Source organism: Microcaecilia unicolor, chromosome 4, assembly GCF_901765095.1.
Source record: "Microcaecilia unicolor chromosome 4, aMicUni1.1, whole genome shotgun sequence".
In the NCBI taxonomy this organism is placed as follows: Eukaryota; Metazoa; Chordata; class Amphibia; order Gymnophiona; family Siphonopidae; genus Microcaecilia; species Microcaecilia unicolor.
Window position 1 is genome coordinate 236,451,590 of NC_044034.1, and position 20,578 is coordinate 236,472,167.

The 20,578-nt window shown below is 46.5% G+C and overlaps 1 protein-coding gene across 1 annotated transcript in view; it reads left to right on the forward strand.

Moving 5' to 3' along the window:
* LOC115469681 (protein O-mannosyl-transferase TMTC4-like) overlaps positions 1–20,578 on the forward strand; it is a 90,333-nt gene that overhangs the window by 37,077 nt on the left and 32,678 nt on the right. Inside the window, exon 8 of the mRNA XM_030202469.1 lies at positions 17,644–17,758. Coding sequence (XP_030058329.1) covers positions 17,644–17,758 — 115 coding nt within the window. The remainder of the gene's footprint in view (positions 1–17,643; positions 17,759–20,578) is intronic.

The window sequence follows — 20,578 nt, forward strand, 5'->3', positions numbered from 1 at the left end:
CCTATCTGAGCACACCACACGATCTCTCGTCCACGCTCTCATTACCTCTCGCCTTGACTACTGCAATTTACTCCTCACCGGCCTCCCACTTAGCCATCTATCCCCCCTTCAATCCGTTCAGAACGCTGCCGCACGTCTTATATTCCGCCAGAACCGATATACTCATATCACCCCTCTCCTCAAGTCACTTCACTGGCTTCCGATCAGATACCGCATACAATTCAAGCTTCTCCTCCTTACCTACAAATGCACCCGGTCTGCGGCTCCTCACTACCTCTCTACCCTCATCTCCCCCTATGTTCCCGCCCGTAACCTCCGCTCACAGGACAAATCCCTCCTTTCAGTTCCCTTCTCCACCACTGCCAACTCCAGGCTCCGCTCATTCTGCCTTGCCTCACCCTATGCCTGGAACAATCTTCCTCAACCCCTACGCCAAGCCCCCTCCCTACCTATCTTCAAATCTCTGCTTAAAACTCACCTCTTCAATGCTGCTTTCGGCACCTAACCTTTCGTGAAATATAGTATGCCCTATCAGACTGACTGTACACTTGTCTTTAGATTGTACACCTGTCTTTTAGATTGTAAGCTCCTTGAGCAGGGACTGTCCTTCCATGTTAAATTGTACAGCGCTGCGTAACCCTAGTCGCGCTTTAGAAATGTTTAGTAGTAGTAGGAGTAGTAGTATATACTGCAGGAAATGAACCACACTATAATAGTCCTAACTCACCTATGAAAAGACCTATAAATATTACATTGGGCCCGAGCACCAATATACTAGAACAAGCTAGACTGTTACAGGTTCCTACACAGACACTACAGGCTAGTAGAATCCTTCATCTCAGTCACATGTGCAAAGCATGAACAAACCCTCATCTGATTCAGAATAGGGAACCATAAAAACATGCACACAAAACCTGAAATGGAGATCCCCCCAAAAATCCAGACTCTATAATCAATGCAATACCGATAAAAGAGAAACAGAAATGCAATGACTGCTTAGGTAGTCAAATCCAATGTGAAGGGAATAGATCTAACTGAGAGTACATTACATGCATAGTTGCTATCAATTTGGTAAGAGCAGTAAGTGTGCAAGCTTTAAATGTATGCCACTGTGCATGCATACTGTGGATCCAGTCTCCTGTGTTACCTTCTAAAAAGCTGCATTGGGAGGCATATGTTGTAGGTTTTGTGACTGTGTGGATAGCAGTGTCCTTCAGTCATAAATCTTTCAGGTTTCATAACTTTAAAAAGGTTACTTTTTTAAAAAAAACTTGTGTTATCTTAATTCTTTTTATAGAGAGCGAATTTTGTTTAACCTTTATTTTGTAACTAAAATGTAAAACAGCCCAGTAGGTACTAAAGCAAATCAAATCACCTGTCTTGGGTTTTCATGCTAAATGTTTGCAACTTTCTTTAAATTAGTCACCTTACTTTCTAACTGTTCTTACTCTCTTACCTGTCTATATGTTCCATCTTTGCTTTACCGTTCACTATCAATTAAAATGTTCTATTATGTATTGTGTTGACATTGTAAGTAGTGTACTATGAAAACTCAAAAATCCAAAATACTGAAGAGCAAAAAAATTTGGTGATATTAAGTAGTATACTATGCTATACTTTGGATTGTTATTTGAATATTTTTACTTCTGTAACTGTCTATTGCTCATGTTTGATCTATTCTTACTGTACACCTCCTTGAGTGAATTCCTTCAAAAAGGCGGTAAATAAATCCTAATAAATAAATGTGTACAAGTGACATCCTTGTACTACACTTAAGTGAAAATGATCAGCAGCCCCTCGCTGTTCCATACAGCACTCTAAATTTAGCACCAGAACAGTGCGGGGAATTAACGCCCCCATGATCAGAGCTAACAGCATGCAAATTTAGGCATGCTATTAACTCTGATCATAGGGGTACCTGCAAGAGGATTATGCCTGGGCATTCGCCCAAGGCACAGTTCTTCCCCAGGAGTTGTTTGACAGGTCCAGGTTGTCAAAAAAAAAAAAAAGCTTGGACTTTTCAAACAGCAGAAGAGGATTCCTTTCAAACCTAAGCCTGCCCCACCTCCCAAACACAAGGCATAGAGATCCATTGGACCTCCAGGCCCCACCCCCATCCCCCAAACACTGAAAGATCCTGGTGGTCCAGTGGGACTACTAGCTTCCACCCCCAGCACTAAAAATACCCTGGTGGTCCAGTGGGACCGCTAGCCCTCCACACTGGTACCCTCCTCCCCCGTGGCCTACCTCATAGTTGGAGGAGGGAGGGACTAGCACTCCCTCCCTCTTTTGTGGACGCCTCCTCAAAATGACGGAGCCCTGTCCAGTGCGTCCTGGGATGTGCTGGGCGGAGCTTAACCCTTACATGGAATGGGGCTGTGGAATGATAGGCATAGGTCGGTTTGCAGGGAGTTAATAGGTTCATGAGGTGACACAAAGCAAGGGAATAAATGATAGCCAAAGACACACCTACATGGGATGCATATGACAATCAGGACAAAGACTCAAAATCGGAGTACTGGTCTCCGTATCTCAAAAAAGATATAGTAGAATTGGAAAAGGTACAGCGAAGGGCGACGAAAATGATACTGGGGATGGGACGACTTTCCTATGAAGAGAGGCTGAGAAGGCTAGGGCTTTTCAGCTTGGAGAAGAGACGGCTGAGGGGAGATATGATAGAAGTGTATAAAATAATGAGTGGAATGGATCGGGTGGATGTGAAGCGACTGTTCACGCTATCCAAAAATACTAGGACTAGAGGGCATGAGTTGAAGCTACAGTGTGGTAAATTTAAAACGAATCGGAGAAAATTTTTCTTCACCCAACGTGTAATTAGACTCTGGAATTCATTGCCGGAGAACGTGGTACGGGCGGTTAGCTTGACGGAGTTTAAAAAGGGGTTAGATAGATTCCTAAAGGACAAGTCCATAGACAGCTATTAAATGGACTTGGAAAAATTCCGCATTTTTAGGTATAACTTGTCTGGAATGTTTTTACGTTTGGGGAGCGTGCCAGGTGCCCTTGACCTGGATTGGCCACTGTCGGTGACAGGATGCTGGGCTAGATGGACCTTTGGTCTTTCCCAGTATGGCACTACTTATGTACTTATGTACTTATGTACTTATCTCCTCCATTTGCTGCCAATCCAATTAGTCCCAAAAGACAAGTAAGATCAGCAATTGTACATAATTTGTATTGGCTGTAAATGGCTGCTCTCCACGTCAGTGTTCTTTGTGAAATATATCATACACGTGTAAAACCTTCACCCTGGCCGTACCATGCCTCCAATATTAAAAAGGTAGAAATGAAGGCATAACTAACTTGTCCGTGTATAAGTCAAACTTGCCTTTTCAAACTCAGTTTGATGCCATTTACAAATAAGTGTCAGGGTTTACAAGTAGAAATCACAAATAGGGCTTCTGAAATAATGGTCATTTTGTCATTGCAGATTCTTTATAAAATTGCTAAGGGGCCTGTTTTCTAAAATGCTGCTGTTTTTGCACTTACCATGGGTAATGTGTAAATATTAACACATGGTAAGTGCAAGGCCCGTTGGTAAATACAGGAGACATGGTCATCTCTTAAATCACCACCACATAGTAAATGCATTGACAAACAGAGCGGTAAATACATGTGTTCTACACACTGTTGTATTTACTGTGCCCCATGCACTAAAAGATTTAATATACCCGATTCCCTGAGCCACATCCTAACACCTCTGATTTTCCCCGACTCTCAGCATCAATCTTTCATCCTTGATTCCCCAAGTCTCAGCATCATGTCAACTTCCCAATCCCCTAAGTCTCAGCATTACCCCCTCCCAAGTCACAGCATCAGCCCCCTCCACCAATTCCCCTCAAGTCACAGCACTGTCCTGCTTCCTGTAATTCTCCTCAAGCCACAGCATCTCCCTCAATCCCCTCCCTTAGAGGTCAGAGCTGCTATTTGAACCCAGGAGACAATGGGTGAGCAGCATCCAGTGATCATTTTTGCCCTGCCACTACACTACCACGGAAATCCTGTGTAAATGCCGGGGGGGGGGGGGGGGGGGGGGGGGGGGGGAGGAGAAGGTCTAGGAGGGATGGGGGATGGGTCAACTACCTCTTCACTGGGATAGGGATGATGCAGTGATTTTGGTGGGGGGTGGGGGGATCAGCAGAGTTAGGATGCTGTTAGGAGAATTGGGTATATTTTATTTTTAATGCACAGAGAACGTAAATTGCTCCAGATATCATAGTTGCACTTAACACCTCCTTTTGAGGATGCATTAAATATACTTGCTTCATCAGCAGCTTTTACAGCCCAAGGTAATTTACTGAGTGTTAACTGCAAGCACTGTCCATGCCCTATTTCGACCAATAAGCTGCCCTGATTCCACCCGATACCACACTAAGCAGCTCAAGATTTTTACCACAAAGGCTGTTTGTAGCACACAGTAAACATCAGGGGCGTAGCCAAGGGTGGGCCCGGGCGGGCCTGGGCCCACCCAATTTGGGGTCAGGCCCACCCAGCAGCAGCACAGTGATTCCGGTCGCAGGCTCCGGTCCCCATCATCGTCCCTTCCCCCGTGGCGTGCCTCAACTTTCACCCCATCTTCCCTCACCTTCCTTGTCCTTGCAGGCCCGCCCAGCAGCAATTCCACTCGCAGGCTCAGCTTCTTCGGCTCACACACGCTGCCTGCCGGCTGCCGCTCAAAATCTCCTTGCAGCTACTAAGCGGCAGCGCTAACCTAACCCGGAAGCCCCTCCTCTGCAGAAGAGAGGCTTCCAGGTTAGCGCTGCCGCTTAGTAGCTGCAAGGAGATTTTGAGCGGCAGCCGGCAGGCAACGTGTGTGAGCCGAAGCTGAGCCTGCGACTGGAATCGCTGCTGGGTGGGCCTGCAAGGAGGGTGAGGGAAGATGGGGTGAAAGTTGCGGCACGCCACCGAGGAAGGGATGATGGGGAAAAGTGTTACACGGGGGAGGGAAGACGGGGACAGCAGCTGCATAGGGGGGAGGGAAGATGGAAGGAAAGATGCTGCACAGGGAGAAGGGAAGATGGAAAGATGAGGCATGGTGGGTGGGGGAGAAGCTGCACGGGGAGAAGGGATAGATGCAGTAAAGGGGTGGACGGGTGAGGAAGGGAGAAGTCTTGGCCGCATATGAGGTGGAGGGGAGGGAGACATGCTGTATAGAGAGGGGATAGGTGGTGAGAGGGGGAGAAATTTTGAACATAAGGGTGAAGAGGAGGGGAGAAATGTTAGAAATGATGGTAGAGGGGAGGAAGGGAGAGATGCTGTATGGGAAGAGGAGAGAGACGTTGGACCCAGATCACAAAGGAGAGGGGGAGAGAGATGGTGGACAGTGGGAATGAGAGGGGGAGATAAACATGGGGGTGGATGAGAGGGAGGGAGAGGTACACAGTAGGTGGTGAGGGGGGGGAATGCTGGGCCATGGGGGAGAGGACAGGAATGAAGAGAGAAGGGGCAGGAAAATAAAAGGCTACCAGGGTGGGGTGTGGAGGGGATCAGATGCTGGTTAGAAGGGTGGAGAGAGAAAGACAATGGGAATGGTGGAACCCTGTTGGAGAGGGGAGGAGGGGGTGGCAAGGAAATGAATGAGAGAAAGTGATTACAGAGGGTAGAAATATGGTAATGGGAAGTAGGTTAAAGATAAAAGAGAAAGTAGAGATGGGGAGGAGTAAGATGGGGAATGGGAGAGCTAGTGGGTGAAAGAAGAAGATGGAAATTTGATAGGTAGTTGAAAAGTAAAAAGGAGGTGAAGAAGGGTGAGAGAGAGGCAGAAAAGAGCTACAAAGGAATGATCAATATGTCAGAGGCAGGAATAGTGAGGGAACAGACAGGCGAGAGGAGAAAAGACAAATGGACTGCAGCCGCTTGAAGAAGAATTAGCATACGACAGAGAGGAAAGCAGAAAATAGAAATTGGAACCAGCAAGATGGAAAAAATAAAATGTCCAGACAACAAAGGTAGAAACAAAGCATTTTATTTTGAATGTTTTAAATGGAATATGTTAGCTTTTGGAAATGTGCATAGCAATTGTCTTTGTATTGTGTTCTTTAGAAAAGGAAATGCATCTCTGTTTTATGTCTCCAGTGTTGCAGTAATGCTGTATTTACCTTCTTGGGGTTCCTTTTCAATTTTTGTCTAAATATTTTTATTTCTAATTTGTGATCTATTTGTAATTTGTGTATTTGGTGAGGGTCTGTTGGTGTTATAGTAATAGCAGGTGGGAAATTGGAAGGGAGGCAAAGAGGAGAGGGAATCGGGGAGGGAAGCCCTCCTTTATTTTCTGACCTGGGCCCAAGCAGGTCTAACACCAGTCCTAACCCTTGCTGTATAGCTGGTGAGGATTCCCAGACATCCCCAGCTAAGGACCTCCTCCAAAGGTGGCCAGAACTCCCTTCTACCAAGCTCTGGCAACAGCATCCTTGAGCCATTGACAGCTAAGCATGTGTGGGGTGCTGGCATCAGTGGCTTAGGGTCATTGCTGCTGCCTGCCAAGCTTCGTAAAAAAGAGTTCTGGCCACCTTCAGAGAAAGTCTTCAGCTGACTGAGCTTGAGGATCCTCATTAGCTAAAGTATTTATATTTTGAGGTGGAAGTAGGGCGGAGCAGAGAATTTTGTGCCCACCCACTTTGGGCTCAGGCCCACCCAAAACTGGCTGTCTGGCTACGCCACTGGTAAACATTAACATGAGCCTGCACTAACGGTTAGCATGACCTAAATCCCACAGTAATGGCTTAGTGCATTTTAGTAATCAGATTCCTATAGTAGTACATTTATTTGGCCCAGAATTGTTTTTATGAATAACTGGCTAACATTTACATGTCATAGGCTCTATTTTATCATAAAATATTTATTTGACAACTCTTCGCTCACAGAAGGTAAGAAAACCTTTGCAGAATGTTAAGTAAAGGATACTTGTATGGTTTAAAAAAAATTTACCCACGGCTCTATGACTTCCCTCTCTTCCTGTTTGCTCCAGACTCCATCAAATGCTTAACAGCAAGTAGACCTTACACTATTAATTCAAACCTTTATCCAAAGATGATTAATTCTTAAGTGAAAAATACAGAAGAGCCACCTCTGCCAGTTTCACCTTTGCACCTGATCTGCTGGTAACAACATCATACTCCCAGCCCCACAGAGACATCTACAGCCTAACCTACATGCCCCCCCCCCCCCCCCCCCCTGTGTCACAAGCACTTAATGTGGCTGACATTTTCCACACCATTAAACTAAACATTCCATATCATCAAGCTGATCAATCCATAGACTGGTGGGTTGTGTCCATCTACCAGCAGGTGAAGATAGAGAGCAATCCTTTTGCCTCCCTATATGTGGTCATGTGCTGCCGGAAACTCCTCAGTATGTTCTCTATCTCAGCAGGTGGTGGTCACACACAGCAGCAGCTCTGGCTAGGCCTCCAAGCCTAATTTTTAGGTTTTGTTGAGTGCCTGGGGTTGAGGGCTCTTCTTGAGCAAGTGCAAACCTGGTGGCACCAGGTCCCTCCTTTTCTCCCCCCTCCCGCTGGCTCCGTTAAAAAAAAAAAAAAAAATTTTGGACGTCCTTAAAGGCGTTTATTTCGACGTTTATTTAAACGTTTATTGCAGCTACTCACTGGGACACCAGGTCGTTACAGCTCGGAGCGGAAAGCAGGTAATTTTTACCTTTTTATAGCGGGCAGGGGGTTCCCCGATTGATCTCCACGTGGCATATGGCGTTGGAGGGCGAGGGCGCAAAGAGTCGCTCCCCGGATCGCTTAGGCGCTTCTAGAGGGGATGCGGGGGTCTTAAAGTCTGATTCGCCCTTGTTGGGTGACAGTTTCGTGACCGATGAGTGTCCCAGTCCTTCCTCCGGCGTGGCGGTTTTTCCCCGCCATAAACGCCCATCCCCCGCTGCTCGCCTCCGCCATCTTGGCCGGCCACGCGGCTCGGACGGCTTCTTCGTGGGCCGCCCTTGAGGGAGACATTAATGCCATGGACGCCCTTAATTTGGGCGACGGCACCAAAGCGGCTAAAGTTAAGCGCCGTTCTTCCCGCGCGGCTCCTTCGCGGAGTGTCGCGCCGGACGCCATTTTGGATGCGCAGCATGTCTCTCCCCCGCTCTTGCGAGCGCCGGTTGAGGGGTGCGTCTAGGGCTGTAGCCCAGGCTGCGGAAGTGCACAGTCTGGGGGGTTTCTCCCCCGAGTTTGTTTTGCTGCTGCATCAGGCCTTCCTTATGCAAAACGCTGCCCCTGCTCCCTCGTTTGGTAAAGAGGTTGAGATCCCGGAGGTAAACGCCCTCGGGTTGATTCCCAGGCCTTGGAGGACCTTGTCTCCTCCGATGTAGATGAGGGCAGCGTATCTGAGTTCTCCCAACGGTCCTTTGCGGATTCCTTGGAGGAGACGGATCCCCGCTCGGTTGGAGCGGATGACCCCTCTGCAGCGCGGCTTTTTAGCTCAGAGGATTTGCCCAACCTGTTAGTGCAGGCCATGGGCATTTTGAAGATTTCCTCTCCGGAGGACGTCTCTCCCTCAGCCCCTGTTGGCTCTGCCATTATGCTGGGGACGAAGCGCCCGCCTAGAACCTTCCACGTGCATGATGCCGTGCACACCTTAATTTCGGCTCAATGGGATGTCCCGGAAGCGAGCCTCAAAGTGGCTAGGGCTATGTCCCGCCTCTATCCTTTGCCTGAAAGTGAACGTGAGGCCTATCTGTGGCCTACCGTGGATTCTTTAATCACTGCGGTGACTAAGAAAACGGCTTTGCCGGTGGAAGGTGGCACGGCCCTAAAGGACGCCCAAGACAGAAGATTGGAGGCGGCGTTAAGGTCGTCCTTTGAGGCGACTGCTTTAAGTTTGCAGGCCTCGGTTTGCGGTTCCTATGTGGCCAGGGCGTGCCTGACTATGGTGCAGCCGGCTTCCCCCTCGGATCATTCCTTGAGGGCTGATTGGCCGGCCCTGGAATCGGGCTTAGCCTATTTGGCAGACTTGCTGTATGATGTCTTGAGAGCCTCAGCTAAAGGCATGGCTCAGACTATCTCTGCGCGGCGGTGGCTTTGGCTGAAACATTGGTCTGCTGACCACGCCTCTAAATCCCGCCTGGCTAGATTGCCTTTTAAAGGCAAGCTGCTCTTTGGGGTCGAGCTGGACAAAATCGTGACCGATCTCGGCACGTCTAAGGGCAAGAAGTTACCAGAGGTCAGGGCTCGGGCTAGTACTCGTCCCGGTACCTCCAGAGGACGGTTTCAGGAAGCCCGTCGGTACCGCCCGGGCAGGTCGGGCTCCTCTGCCCCCTCTTCCTTCAAGAGGAATTTCTCCCCCAAGCAGCATTCCTTTCGCAGAGACCGCCGTCCCGGTGGTGCTCCCTCCGGTCCTCCCCCAGGGTCTCGTACCCAATGACGGGGCCTTGGTCCACGCCCCAGTGCAGATTGGAGGACGGCTGTCCTCGTTTCTGGGCGAGTGGACCACAATAACTTCAGACGCTTGGGTGCTGGAAGTCATCAGAGACGGCTACAAGCTAGAGTTCTGCCGACCCTTAAGAGACGGGTTTGTACTCTCTCCCTGCAAGTCTCCGGTCAAAGCTGTGGCAGTGCAGCAGACCTTGGACAACCTGATCCGCCTGGGTGCGGTCATTCCGGTGCCAGAAAATCAGATTGGCAAGGGACGTTACTCCATTTACTTTGTGGTACCAAAGAAAGGAGGTTCTGTCCGGCCTATCCTCGACCTCAAAGGGGTCAATCGGGCCTTGAAAGTGCGGCACTTTCGCATGGAGACTCTCCGCTATGTTATAGCGGCAGTGAAGACAGGAGAGTTCTTGGCTTCCTTGGACATCAAGGAAGCGTACCTGCATATTCCCATCTGGCCTCCTCATCAACGCTTCCTGCGTTTTGCAGTCCTGGGACGACACTTCCAGTTCAGAGCCCTCCCTTTCGGGTTGGCTACTCCTCCGCGGACCTTTTCCAAAGTAATGGTGGTCATCGCGGCCTTCCTGCGAAAGGAAGGAGTACAAGTCCATCCTTATCTGGACGACTGGTTGATCCGAGCCCCCTCTTATGCAGAGTGCGGCAAAGCTGTGAACCGGGTGGTTGCTCTTTTGAGCTCCCTGGGGTGGATCATCAACTGGGAGAAGAGCCAGCTGCGCCCGACTCAGTCCCTGGAGTATCTGGGAGTTCGATTCGACACCCAAGTGGGCAGAGTGTTCCTGCCAGACAATCGGATTGTCAAACTTCAGGCTCAGGTGGACCAGTTCCGAGTAGCCTCTCCTCTTCGGGCTTGGGACTATGTGCAGCTGTTGGGCTCTATGACGGCCACGATGGAAGTAGTGCCCTGGGCCAGGGCTCATATGAGACCACTACAACTCTCTCTGCTGCAGCGCTGGACTCCGATGTCGGAGGATTATGCTGTGCGCCTTCCCTTGGACCCAGCAGTGCGCAAGGCGCTGAGCTGGTGGCTGCAGACAGACAAGTTGTCTGCAGGAATGCCTCTGGTGACCCCAGAGTGGATTGTCGTCACGACGGACGCCTCTTTGTCGGGCTGGGGAGCCCACTGTTTGGGAAGGACAGCGCAGGGGCTCTGGTCTCCTGCAGAGGCAAAGTGGTCGATCAACCTCCTGGAACTCAGAGCCATTCAGTTGGCGCTTTTGGAGTTCATCCCGGTCCTGGCGTTGAAGCCAGTACGGGTCCTGTCGGACAATGCCACGGTAAACACGGTTCCTATGTCAACCGCCAGGGAAGGTACTAAGAGCGCCCCTCTAGCCAAGGAGGCCATGAATCTATGCCAGTGGGCGGAAGCGAACCTGGAACAGCTGTCAGCGGCCCACATTGCTGGAGTCATGAATGTCAAGGCAGACTTTCTCAGTCGCCATACCTTGGAGCCCGGAGAGTGGCAACTATCTGCTCAGGCGTTCTTGGACATCACGAAGCGCTGGGGCCAGCCGAGCCTAGATCTGATGGCATCATCGGCCAATTGCCAAGTGCCGCGCTTTTTCAGCAGAGGACGGGACCCTCGATCCCTGGGAGTAGATGCTCTTCTCCAACAGTGGCCGACACAAGAGCTTCTCTATGTGTTTCCGCCCTGGCCCATGTTGGGCAGGGTGCTAGACCGGGTGGCAAAGCATCCGGGCCGGGTAATCCTGGTAGGTCCGGACTGGCCCTGACGTCCCTGGTATGCGGACTTGATCAGGCTCTCAGTCGACGATCCTCTGCGACTGCCTGTGGAGCAGGGCCTGTTACATCAGGGTCCCGTGGTGATGGAGGATCCCTCCCCCTTTGGTCTTACGGCCTGGCTATTGAGCGGCAGCGTCTGAGAAAGAAGGGCTTCTCAGACAAGGTCATCGCCACTATGCTGAGAGCGAGGAAGCGCTCTACTTCTACTGCTTACGCCAGGGTTTGGCGTACCTTTGCAGCGTGGTGTGAAGCAGGCTCACTTTCTCCCTTCACTGCTCCAATTTCTTCAGTGTTGGCGTTCCTGCAAGAAGGTCTGGAGAAAGGCCTGTCGCTCAGCTCCCTTAAAGTCCAGGTAGCGGCTCTGGCTTGCTTCAGGGGCCGCCTGAAGGGTGCTTCCCTGGCTTCACAGCCAGATGTGGTGCGCTTTCTCAAGGGAGTTAATCACCTGCGCCCTCCTCTGCACTCAGTGGTGCCTGCGTGGAATCTCAACCTGGTGCTAAGAGCCTTGCAGAAGCCGCCTTTTGAACCCTTGTCTAGGGCATCTCTGAAAGACCTGACGTTGAAAGCAGTCTTTTTGGTGGCTATCACTTCAGCCAGAAGAGTTTCCGAGCTCCAGGCGCTCTCATGTCGAGAGCCGTTTCTGCAGTTCACTGAGGCAGGAGTGACTATTCGCACAGTGCCTTCCTTCCTGCCCAAGATTGTTTCTCGCTTCCATGTGAATCAGCAGCTCTGTCTCCCTTCCTTTCGTAGGGAGGACTACCCAGAGGAATACTCTGCTCTCAAATGTCTGGATGTGAGACGAGTCATCATCAGATACTTGGAAGTGACCAATGATTTCCGGAAATCGGATCATCTGTTTGTCCTGTTTGCAGGTCCTCGTAGGGGTCTGCAGGCTGCTAAGCCTACGGTGGCAAGATGGGTCAAGGAAGCCATTGCAGTGGCTTATGTGGCCGCGGGGAAGGTGCCGCCTATCCAGCTGAAGGCTCACTCCACAAGAGCTCAGGCGGCCTCGATGGCAGAGGCCGGTTCCGTCTCCATGGAAGAGATATGCAAGGCGGCAACTTGGGCATCGGCCCATACATTCTCCAAGCATTACCGCTTGACTGTGGCTGCTCGGGCGGAGGCCCGGTTTGGAGCTTCAGTGTTGCGGTCAGGGATTTCAATGTCCCGCCCTGGGTGAGTACTGCTTCGGTACATCCCACCAGTCTATGGATTGATCAGCTTGATGATATGGAAGGTAAAATTATGTATCATACCTGATAATTTTCTTTCCATTAATCATAGCTGATCAATCCATAGTCCCTCCCAGATATCTGTACTGTTTATATTCTGGTTGCATTTCAGATTCAAGTTTAGTCTTCAGTTCCTGTTCAGGAAGACTTCGTGTTCAAGTTCTTTTTTCACTTGGATTCTTCAAGAGTTGAGACGAGTTTGTGTTACAGTGAGCTGCTGCATTCCTCTCTCCTCCGTTTTACGGGGCTGGATTGAGATTTAAATTCTGCCGGCACTCCCTCCCGCTTCGTGCGGCTGTAGGGCAGCTTTGTACCCCTCCCGCTTCGGCGGTGTTAGGGTCAGTCAGCTCCTCCCGCGGTTGCGGTTGCAGGATAAGCCAGATCCCCCCGCATCGGCGGGTGTGGTGTCCCTCCCCCGCTCCGCGGGGATGAGCTGGACGGATTCCCCTCCCCCACTTGTGTGGGGATGAGCTGGGTTAATTCCCCTCCCCCGTTTCGGCGGTGGTGAGCTGGGCAGAGTGTCCCTTTGTGGGTGTAATTCTCTAAGTGCTGAGTCCTGCGGATGGAGCTTTGATATCGACATACTGAGGAGTTTCCGGCAGCACATGACCACATATAGGGAGGCAAAAGGATTGCTCTCTATCTCCACCTGCTGGTAGATGGACACAACCCACCAGTCTATGGATTGATCAGCTATGATTAATGGAAAGAAAATTATCAGGTATGACACATAATTTTACCTTCAGGAATTTGAGATTGGAACTGTTTCCAAAGCCCAGAGAATTGTTTCTTTTGGTGTGCCTAAACCGTGCAAGGGCTGAACAGGACAGGTTATTTCAAATTACTACAACTATTTAAAAAAAAAAAAAAAAAAAAAAAAACCACTTCAAATCGCACCACAAATCTCCAGCTCCAGGTCACAAAAGATATTGTTGCAGCCCTAGCCATTTTAAACTTCCCTCATAGGGAAGTCGTCCCATCCCCTTTTCATCGCCCTTCTCTGTACCTTTTCTAATTCCACTAGATTTTTTTTTTTGAGATGCAGTGACCAGAATTTCTCACAGTATTCGAGGTGTGGTCGCAACATGGAGCAATACAAAGGCATTATAACATCCTCATTTTTGTTTTCCATTCTTTTCCTAATAATACCTATCATTCTATTTGCTTTCTTAGCATTTAGTGCAATATATTACTCACATCTTATTTCTTAGGCTTCTGGCATTCACATATAGACATTTCAAACTATGTTTATTGTTCCTATTTACATCTTGCTCAGCAGTTGACAGTAATTATTTGCAATCTTGAAAATCTGTCTGTTTTTTAAAGACACCTGGAGAGGCATTTTTGAAAGAAACGTCTAAGTTGGAATTTGGACGTCTTTGTAAAATGTCCAAATTCAGAGGCGGGGAAAAGGTCATTTTCAAAAAAAGATGGACATCCATCCTTCATTTTGAAAATACCAAGGACGCCCTTAGATTTGGACATCTTTGATTTTTGGCGATTTTCTAAACCAAAGATGTCCAAGTCTAAAATGTCCAAATGCAAGTCATTTGGACGTGGGAGGAGCCAGCATTTGTAGTACACTGGTCCCCCTGTGACATGCCAGGATAGCAATCGACACCCTAGAGGGCACTGCAGTGGACTTCATAAAATGCTCCCAGGTACATAGCTCCCTTACCTTGTGTGCTGAGCCCCCCAAATCCACTACCCCCAACTGTACAGGCGAAGGGGGGCACCTATATGTGGGTACAGAGGGTTTCTGGTGGGTTTTGGATGGCTCGCTGTTTCCTACACAAATGTAATGGGGGGGGGGGGGTATGGGCCTGGGTCCACATGTCTGAAATGCACTGCACCCACTAAAACTGCTCCAGGGACCTGCATGCGCTGTCATGGACCTGATTATGACATCTGAGACTGGCAATCAATATTTATGTTTTTTTTAAGAATGGGAGGTGGTTAATGACCACTGAGGGAGTAAGGGGAGGTCATCCCCTATTCCCTCCGTTGGTCATCTGGTCATTTCAGGCACCTTTTTTTGCCTTATTCGAAATAAAAACAGGACCGGGTGAAAATGTCCAAGTTTTAGTCTTGGACGTCTCTGCTTTTTTCTGTTATGGCTCAAAGACGTCCAAGTCTTAGGAACACCCAAGTCCCTTTTTCATCACACCTCCAATACGCCCCCCTCTGATATAGATGTCCTTGCGACGGACTTTCGCTAGAGACGTCCAAAATCGGGTTTCGATTATACCAATTTGGACGTCTCTGAGAGATGGACGTCCAAGTGCCAATTTATGTCGGAAGATGGACGTCCATCTCTTTTGAAAATGAGCCTGCTGGTCTACTATTGCAACCTCACAATCAGGATACCCTATCTTCCGTGTTTTGGTGATATCCTTGAAAGATACCTTGTTCCAAACCATGCACTTTGAATGACTGTCGGCCTTCATTTATTTACCTAGACTTAATAGATGTTGAGGTGGGTTTGCGATAATATATGAGTTTTTTCCATCTAAATATTTTGGACACAGTAAGTGCTCCTTTTTTGGAAGTTGTATCATGTGGAGTAGTTGATGATAAATTTGTAGAATCCAACTGTTTTACTTGATTTTATTGTCCTCCAGGAAAGTGGGCAAATGCCAAAGTTCTTTATACGATTTTATATCGTGGAATGTTTTGAAGTATGATTTTTACTAAATTATTGGTGGGGAGGAGCTTACCCAAGATGGTTGCAGCTGACTTCATGCTGCAGGATGCCATCCTCCTTCCTTACCTTATGGTTAAGCATAAATCGAAGACCTAGGTTTTTTCGATGGAGCCCAGGGTGAGTTCTTTCTAGGTCAGACCAATGAATGCCTTTGTGGTACAGGAAGCAACAGTGTTTTCCCCCCAGCTTTGGCTGGGGGGAGGCGGCATGGCAGAGGCCTCTTCTACCCCCCATTAAAACAGTCAGTCTCTCTCTAGAGCTTCAAAGCCTTCCTGCACACCGATTGATGACTCTAAGACTGTGATCGTGGCACTCCAGCACCTGACCTGTGTGGAGAAGAATGAACCTGCAGTAACGGGGCTGGAACCTCATTCATCCATTGCTGGAGTTTCAGGATGTGGGGCAGATGAGTGTCCAGTCTAGAAAAGAATCTTCTTTATTGCAGCTACCAGGTATTGTCACTTAAAAGCTGCGTGTGAGGTCGGTATTGCCCTTTTACGGAGGCTAGGAATCTTTAATTTGGAGTCTATATGGGAAGCTATTTCAGCTCTCCAAACTTCTTTGGGATCACAGATAAAAAAAGAGGCGATCACACATAGACCTGATTACACCAGACTTAGCAGCCTCAAAGAGTAAGTTGGCTGATTTGGGAAATAAAATGGATGCAGTTGAAACGAGGTTGGAAGTTTTGGAAACCCGAGGAAACACTTGGATAAAAGATAGTATGAACTTACGTGCCAAAGTTGAGAACTTGGAAAATGCTGTCAGATGACAAAATCTTAGATTTGTAAATGTTTCCAAGCAATGTTCTATTTCCGCCTTGGACATGTTTAAGAGATATCTCTCTGAAATATTGAAGGTGCCGAAGGCCTGATATCCATTGGTCTGTAAAATTTATTTTCTACCAGTTGGCAAGAGGCAAGAACAGCCCAACCAACATGATTTGCTAATGAATAGTTTGGATTTGACTGGTGCACTAGAGCAGTCAGATTTGGATGTCCTGGCTTCTGCTACTTTATTAGTGCATCTGGCATTGGACTCTGACAGGGAATGGCTTTTGAAGCTATTCTTTAAATAGAAAGATGTTTTGTTTATGAATTATAAGAAGGATGTATCCTGATGTAACTAGAATAACACAGAAGAGGAGAAAGCAATTTTTGCTATTAAGACCAAAGGTGCTCCAGTTGGGGGTAACTTTTGTTCCTCGTTTTCCCTGCAAATTTGTTATAACCTTTCAAGGTGTTGGATATGTTTTCTTTTATCCTGGGCAGCTTATTACTTTCATAACAAATCTGTGATATCTTCTAGTGCTCCTTAATGAATGTCCCTCTTTCCTGTTGGAGCTTCGTAAGAAAGGATATTGTGCCCATCAGCAGACAATCTCCTTTGTATTTTTCCTTGTTCAAACTCTGCCTTTGGTAGCCCTTCTCCACTGTATTGTGAACTAACAATAGTGGCTGTTTTATTTTTGTTTTGTATTTTTTTCAGTGTTATTTTCTTTATTGTAATAATATGCTATATATTTGAAATTGATAAATAAAATATTTTTAAAAAATTATTAGTGATGTAAATCTGCACTTAGATGGTGAGTTGGACATTGAGGCAAAATATTTCCCAGAAATTGTTAAGGTGTTGGGCTGTGAACGGCCTTTAGATATTGTAGCATTTTCAACTGCTGGCCCTATAACACCTGGCTAATTAATTGTCATCCTACCCCCTGTTTGGACCATTTTGTTTTTCAATTTGTAATCTACTGGTTGGATCGCTTCAGACACACTCCCATGTCCAAGCATTGAGGCCCTTACCAGGGGAAAGGTGCATACAACTCAGGATTGATGAGTTACAGCATCATCATAGAAGGAATGGAAGAGGAGTGAGAACCCGGGCTTGGGGCTACCTCCTCCTTCAAGCAGTGCTGGTTCTTCACCAACAGCAGCTGCAGCAGAGGACTGGCCAGAGGAATTAATCAGAAGAGGTTGAGCATATCTCTTCATGTTTTGCTGAGCCAACCCCACAGATTCTTCAGTAGCTGGGTAGACAGGAATTTTACCACAGTGTTTAGGAGCCATAAGATAAAGAAAAGAACCAAGTAAACCGTGGGACTCCTAGTAGGCCTTAGCAAACCACTGCCATCTTGATCTCTGCTACCTGGTTATAACTGTTTATAAATAAATAAACAGTATTACAATTAGGTCTTATATAGAGGAAATGAAAGTATGTGTTGTACTCCATTTTCTATGTTTATCAGTAATGGGTGGCATTTGACTGCAGTGATGTGCCTTAACTTAATTATTTGAGCATTAATACTTCAATTTATGACCAGATATAATGTCTTCAGGTTTGTCTCTCAGACTGTTCACAATTTGCAAGTAGTTTAATTACTGTGAACATACTTGAGATGTAGTTATAGTTCTATGTGTTTATGTGATATAGAAGCATCCTGGAAAAACAAACATATAGAGTCAAAATCTTGGAAGTATTTTATACATACTGCAGAATATAAGAAGTGAAACTAAATGTCATGTTAACATGTGTTGTCTTACCTTCTTCAATTTCAGTATGCAGATTTGAATCGTCATTTAGATGCACTCAATGCCTGGAGAAATGCCACAGCTTTGAAACCAGATCATAGCCTGGCATGGAACAACCTAATTATATTGCTAGATAATACAGGTATCGTTTTCTTTTAAACTCTGCTCTCTCTTGATCAAAATCCCACAAAGAATTAGAACCAACATAAACTTCATTCAAATTAATAATCAAATAGCCATAATGAAGAACACATGAGTTTTGTCATCTAGCCATTTTCATTGGTTGTCTCAAATTGCCAATGTTATTTTCTTCTACATAATCCAAGAAATGAAGCCAAAATTAAAGGAATGTCATCCTTAAATACTATTCTGTTTCAACTATAAGCTATATTTTAACATGTTGTTCTGTTGTGGGATGTTAAAATTCATTTCCATGTGTATGCAATCATTAGTGTTGTAGCCAAAACTAAAAAAAGTTCCAGACTATTTTTTATTATTATTAAATATGGTACGCGTAGGATTAAAACAACAATTCAAGAGTTAGTGGCTTAGGTAGGATTGAATGGGCCCCAGATGAAAAATTAAGATGGTCGTCTATAACACCATCTCTTCCAACGTAGGAAAAACCTGAAGGGTTGGGGAACCTTCAGAGCTCCAGTAACCAAATCCTGCAAAATATCCATTCTAGATCTATATAGAAAATCTGTCATCATAAAGCAGAACTAATGTCCAGGATTCAAACAGCAACAACCCTACCTTTAAAAGGCAGCATCCTAGAAAACCAGTATACTTCCTGAAGGAAAAACAGAACAAGCCAGACTACTAAAGATCCCTACATAGAAAGTAGCAGAATACCTCACGGCTATCACTCCTGCAGAATACAGACAAAACACCAAATAAACAACTACAAACTAGAAATAGAAACTCCAAGAAGTCTGAATACAATGCAACACTGGTGAAACAAAAGAGTATTTCCTTTTGTACTATGTAAAAAATAAAGTTATCAGAGTTGCACTTTTCAAGATGTCATATTCAAGTTACTTAACTGAAAATAAAATGTCATCCGCAAGGTTGTCGTCTTCCCATAAGAAATTATATATCTCGATATTGCTAAAATTATATAATTCTTTGCCTTAAATATCCGATTGGAGCAGAATTGTTTGAAATGTTGCAAGCTAATGAAGACATGGTTATTAAGAAAAAATACTTATAATACCTACCATGCTATTAAATATTTATAAAAACAACATATTAAAAATTTGATATTTAAATTGTAATTGTATTAGTTTTTTTATTTCTATCCTGAATTACGATGTAAACCATCCAGAGCTAATGGTAGTGACAGTATAGAAAAATTTTTATTAATATGATTATTATTTATTATCTGGCAATTGTATTTTAATAATCCACTTGGTGCTAGCCTCTCCTTTCAACTTTTCTTGTGTTGTCTTCATCTATAGGTTCCTTTTCAGGGTCTCATTTTTATTTGTTCTTCTCCTGTCTTCCTTTCCTCTCTGTATCTGTCTCTGACATTGACTGTTCTCCTTAATCACCACTCAGCAGCTAGATTTTACCTCTCATTCTCCTCTTCTTTTGCCCTCTAGTCTTTGCTTTCCCTCATTTCACATCTTGCATACCTGTGAGCTTTCCATCTTCCACTCTACTACTACTACTTAACATTTCTAAAGCGCTACTAGGGTTACGCAGCGCTGTACAGTTTAACAAAGAAGGACAGTCCCTGCTCAAAGGAGCTTACAATCTAAAGGACGAAATGTCAAGTTTGGGCAGTCTAGATTTCCTGAATAGAGGTATAATGGTTAGGTGCTGAATGCGACATTGAAGAGGTGTGCTTTGAGTAAGGATTTGAAGATGGGCAGGGAGGGGGCTTGGCGTATGGGCTCGGGGAGTTCATTCCAAGCATAGGGTGAGGCGAGGCAGAAAGGGCGGAGCCTGGAGTTGGCAGTGGTGGAGAAGGGTACTGAGAGGAGGGATTTGTCCTGTGAGCGGAGGTGACGGGTAGGAACGTAAGGGGAGATGAGGGTAGAGAGGTAATGAGGGGCTGCAGATCGAGTGCATTTGTAGATTAATAGGAGAAGCTTGAACTGTATGCGGTACCTGATCGGGAGCCAGTGAAGTGACTTGAGGAGAGGGGTGATATGAGCATATCGGTCCAGTCGGAAGATAAGACGTGCAGCAGAGTTCTGAACGGATTGAAGGGGGGATAGATGAGGAGTAGGTTGCAGTAGTCCTGGCATCCAGCCCCTTTCTTTTTTTCTCTTACCTGCTACCCAGGCTCCTCATTCGCTTCTCAGATCTGTCCCTTTCATCTGTTTATTTCCAGCTTTCTTCAGCTGCCTCATACCATCCCCTTTCACACCTTTTCTGTCCCTCCAGTCTTCCACACTTTTCGCTTCTTATCCCCTTCCTCCATTCTAATCCCTTCTCACCAATTCCCTACCTCTTTCCTTCATTCTGACCCATGCTGTCTTTTACTCCCTCCCTATCTGCATTCTGAACTCCTTCTCACCCTTTGCCTTTTTCCATTGCCCATCCCATATTTCTGCATCGGCCACTATACCCCTTCTTCTTAACTAGGCAATGAGCTTTTGCCTACTTTGGACTGAAACTTTGGAATGAAATGCCACTAGAGTAATTATCTAAGTTTTAGAAGGTTCATAAAAGCTTGGATATTTAATTGTTGAGTTATATCTTATCTAAAGGATCATTTTAATGGGGTTGGATATGAGTATTGTGAGGAGGGGGAGAGAGTTTTTTTTTTTTAGCACTGCCACCTTTAACTCAATACCCTCCTACTACTCTCTGGAATAAATATAGACCAAAAAAGACAGTTGCAAATAAACTTGCGGCCAACAGAGAGCATCCCAGGTCTTTTGGGGGCCCTTTTACTAAGGTGCGCCAAAAAATGGCCTGCGCTGGTTTAGGCGCTTGTATTGGACGTGTT